This window comes from Gossypium hirsutum, chromosome D10 (genome assembly GCF_007990345.1).
Source record: "Gossypium hirsutum isolate 1008001.06 chromosome D10, Gossypium_hirsutum_v2.1, whole genome shotgun sequence".
NCBI classification, from domain to species: Eukaryota; Viridiplantae; Streptophyta; class Magnoliopsida; order Malvales; family Malvaceae; genus Gossypium; species Gossypium hirsutum.
The window spans coordinates 13648308-13652335 of NC_053446.1; the positions used below are offsets into that span (position 1 = coordinate 13648308).

The 4028-nt window shown below is 37.0% G+C and overlaps 1 protein-coding gene across 1 annotated transcript; it reads right to left on the minus strand.

The window, feature by feature from the left end:
* Positions 1–558: 558 nt before the first annotated feature.
* Positions 559–3757, minus strand: LOC121202961 (growth-regulating factor 1). The gene is made up of 4 exons (XM_041103154.1): positions 3144–3757; positions 2678–2902; positions 1963–2320; positions 559–1600 (listed from the first exon to the last, which is right to left on the minus strand). The coding sequence occupies exons 1-4, from the start codon at positions 3499–3501 to the stop codon at positions 1114–1116; spliced, it is 1428 nt and encodes a 475-aa protein (XP_040959088.1). The 5' UTR covers positions 3502–3757; the 3' UTR covers positions 559–1113.
* Positions 3758–4028: the final 271 nt, after the last annotated feature.

A 4028-nucleotide genomic window follows, 5' to 3' on the forward strand; every position in this document is an offset into this window, starting at 1 on the left:
AGTCGTTTTTAGGTGACCCAATCATACCTTAATAAAAGATTGGTGGCGACTCCCAATTTTCAGTTTTTTAAAGTCACAACCTAAAATTTTTTATTTTTCAAAAAAATGGTTTCGACATATTATATTAGAAAAAAGGAACTTGAAAAATATTATATAAAGATATATATAGATCAATCATCCAATTATTTGACTTTCGTCAATTTGGGGTTTAAGTTTTTAGTGATAATTTACCTAAGAATCAAACTTCTTAAAATGATCATATAAAAATTAAATATTTATGAAAATGGTGAAATGAACACCAAACCTTTGCTTTTCCAAATGCTATATATCAAATTTCAATCTAATTAGACTATTATCTAAATGTTTTCATAAAAGTTTAGACAGTTATCTAAATACTTTCATAAAAGTTTATATTTAAAAAGAATGCGTCCTAATTTGCACATTTAACCTTTAAAAATATATATACATGAATTGTATTTCTTTTTCAAAACCGAATTTTTCCAAACTGAAACATCGTTGATTACAGGCCAAAAATCTTAGGAAAAATGAGACAACTAATAAGATAAGATAATAAAATCAATTCTCAAACTATAGATATACTGATGCACCCACAAATCCAAATGAGCTAAGAATGCTTAATATTTCCTAGAACAATCAAGTTAAATGTTGACCAAAGATTGAAAGAAAATTCATTAGACAAACACAAAGTTCTTCAAAGATTCTTCTAATCAAGCTCTCCTCCAGGCTTAGTTCTTCTCCCAACTTCCCATCTTTAGCTTCGGATTACAGAAGGAATCAAAGTTGAACTTACAAGAGTCGAGCCGAGCACATCATCGCAAAGGCTCGCTCTGTCACAGGACTTCTTATTCTCTTATATAGAATTGTTCCCAGAACTGATATCAGAAAGTGATCCGAAAGGTGTCGTCTGCAGCAGACCTGTTGGTAACGAAGATCGTGCATGTGGGCTGCCGGACCAACCTTCGGATAAGAGACTTAGTGCTGATGAGTTCTTGCAGGTACCCGCATTGCTCCCCATGTTGGCTAGGACCTCTCCTAAAGGACCTCCCATTGAACTTCCCCATGATATTGGTATCCACTCTGCTTGGTTTTGGTTCAGAAATCACTAATGTCGTTTTTCACTACCGAGCCCATTTGGATTGGATCGAATTCCCGAGATAAGCTAAGAGGTGAAAGGGCAAGCTTCTCTTGTGCAGGTGAGGACGAGGATGATGAGAACTCGGAAGATGTCATAGGAATAGACATAGAGAGTTGGGTCCAGTCCGATCTTAACTCCCCTGGCCAAGTAATGACGGAGTGGTTGGATTCATCCTTGGGCCAGTCATCGAAGAATTGGTGAAGCAGATTTTGGTCTAGGGTTTCTTGATCAGTAGTGAAGTCTAGGTATGGACCATAATCTTTGGATTCCACGATCGAGCTTCTATGCAACAGATTAACAAGAGAATCATAGGCAACATGTCCAAAATCTGATGGAGAGAATTCTGCAAACGGAACACCTTGTTTTGTAATCATAAACATCGAGTTGTTGGACTTCAAGTTGGTGGTGGACGACATCACAGACGATGCCCACGGATCTTGAATTCTGCCACACAAACATCCTCTTCGTTTAGAAACAACTTAAAAGACAGTAGAAATAATGAACATGATTAAAGATCAAGAATTTCGATTTTAATCAGCAATGTATCCGATTAACCAAAGTCAAAAAAGAAATAATTGAAAACGCTCCAAGAAAGAGAATCCTAAGTCCCAACTAGAAGGTGTTGTCAATGTCACCAAAGTAAAAATGAAACAATGGGGATCTACTTTAAAGTGAAAAAGAAAGGAGAAGAAAGTATCCCTATTCCAACTGCTCAAAGCAATACCATCCGATAAATCACTAAAGGAATAATACCAATGCAAGCAAATAAAGCAAAATCTCGAATGCATGATTGATATTTTTGTTACCTGTTGACAAGGGCATCCGCAGAATGATGGGTAGCACCAGATTGCAAGTTCTTAAACTGGTGCTGCTGTGCAATAGCGAGGCTGCTGGATGCACCGCTGCCAGTTATCACTGATGTCAACATTGAGGAAGACATCGGCACCACCTTTGGATTAGTGGTCCCAGAGGCAGCATGGCCAGTCTGGCCTTCCACAGGCTTTCTTGAACGATGGCGGCCCCTGTTTATGTGCCTTTCACAATACTTTTGGTTAGCAACAGCATCCTGAGAGCACCGCCATTTCTTTCCATCAGTTCGACGACACCTCTCCGGCTCAGGGTCAGTGCTGCCAGAGTACCCCAGATGGAAAGAGCCCCATCCCACTACATATAATTTTTTTTATAAACCAAAATAACCATCCATTGGTCAATATTAAAGACAAGCAAGCACATAGAAAAAAAGGGAAAAAAATACCTTGTTACATTTTAGCTAAAATTACTTTTAATTTGTGAAAAAAAGAAAGAAAGGGAAACAGAAAACTTCGAGATCATTGCATAAACTGTAAGACATAACTACAAAATCCAAAATTTCCTGTTACAAGCAGCAAAGTCAAATAGGATACAACAGCAATACATGGAATCTAACAAGGACTTGAAAAAGAAAGAAAACCCAAATAGAGGATTCAAAAACAGAGAAACAACAAAGAAGAGATCTAAGTACAAAAAAGATATTAAACTTACATGAATTGGGAGGCAAAGATCCAGCAGGAGAGCTGGTGAAGCCATAAGGATAAAGTGCCTTCTTGAGAGGGTTGAGCAAATTGGACGGCACTGCCACATTAGAAGTGATGTATTTGTAGATCAATGCCTGGTGTTCTAACTCAATCCATTGAGATGGAGTAAATGGTCCTCTAACACCATTAAAACCCCCACGCATGCTTGCACTTAAGCTTCCAGAGCCATAACCTGAAACCACAACATTCAAAGGCTTCACTTGCCTCCAACATTTATTGGACATCAATATGCCATAAACCCTTAAAAAAAAGACCAAACAGTGTCTTATGGCAAGAAACTTGAAATTTCTACTAGAAAACAAATCTACTTGAACATTTAAGTAGCCCCATATTCAGCACCTAGAAAAATCAGAAACCAAAACAAACCCACCAAAGAAGCAACCTTTTGGACCCAATCCATCAAAAAAAGTTACCTGCATTTCTAGTATATGAGGAGGGTGTAGGCTGACAGTAAGAAAAACCACTGTTTTGTGTACTTATCTCCAAAAAGTCACCATCTTTGATGTTGATAAAAGGAACTTCAGAATTGAGTGAAGAGAAGCAGAGCATATGCTCATGGGGGCCAGTGTCAGCTAAGACCAAAGAATTAGATCTCAACAAAGGAGAAGGTTGATGCAATGGCCTTGTCTTGGGAGTCAGTAAATCACCACTTCTTTGCAACTTGGAACACTTGCAGTGATCTTCAGATCTTTCTAGCTTAGGCTGAGGTTGAGATGGAGCTCCGTTTTCAGGACCCAGAATACCATCCAAAACCGGAACCCCAAAATCCATTTTGGAGAAGGAACCAATCAAAACAGCCTCTGAAAAGCATGAGTTGAAGCTTTGAATAATAACAAGCGTTTGAAAAGGGATAAAGAGAGCCACATCTTTAAAGGGTGATCTTCATGTCTGTGTTTTATGGGTTATTTATTTCACTGCTCATAGTTGATTTTTAGTAATCTTGAGATTTAAAAAAAAAGGAAACTGAGAGGGAACGACAAAAGCTATAGTTCCAACAAACCAAACACAGTAACCACATCTCAGCCATGCCAATGCTAGTACTTATTTGTTTATTTATTTTATTCGGTTTATTGTTTTCTTCAAGAAAGGACAAAGTTACGGATTTCTCCTTGTACTAGAGGAGAAGACTTTAAAACTTTATATTATTTTATACATGTATTATAGTTTAATTTGCAATTCTATATATGAACACTAATTTTGTACGATTTTATACATGAAATTTTGATTTGATCCAATTTTTATAAATTATTAACATAATTACTGATACATCATTTTTATGTTTATATATTGCATACATA

Coding starts and splice junctions, on each gene's coding strand:
- LOC121202961 (XM_041103154.1), bottom strand. CDS start 3,501: ATGGATTTTGGGGTTCCGGTTTTGGATGGTATTCTGGGTCCTGAAAAC. Junction 2,903..3,143: donor CTCATATACTAGAAATGCAG/GTAACTTTTTTT, acceptor TTGTGGTTTCAG/GTTATGGCTCTGGAAGCTTA. Junction 1,601..1,962: donor GCGGATGCCCTTGTCAACAG/GTAACAAAAATA, acceptor TTTGTGTGGCAG/AATTCAAGATCCGTGGGCAT.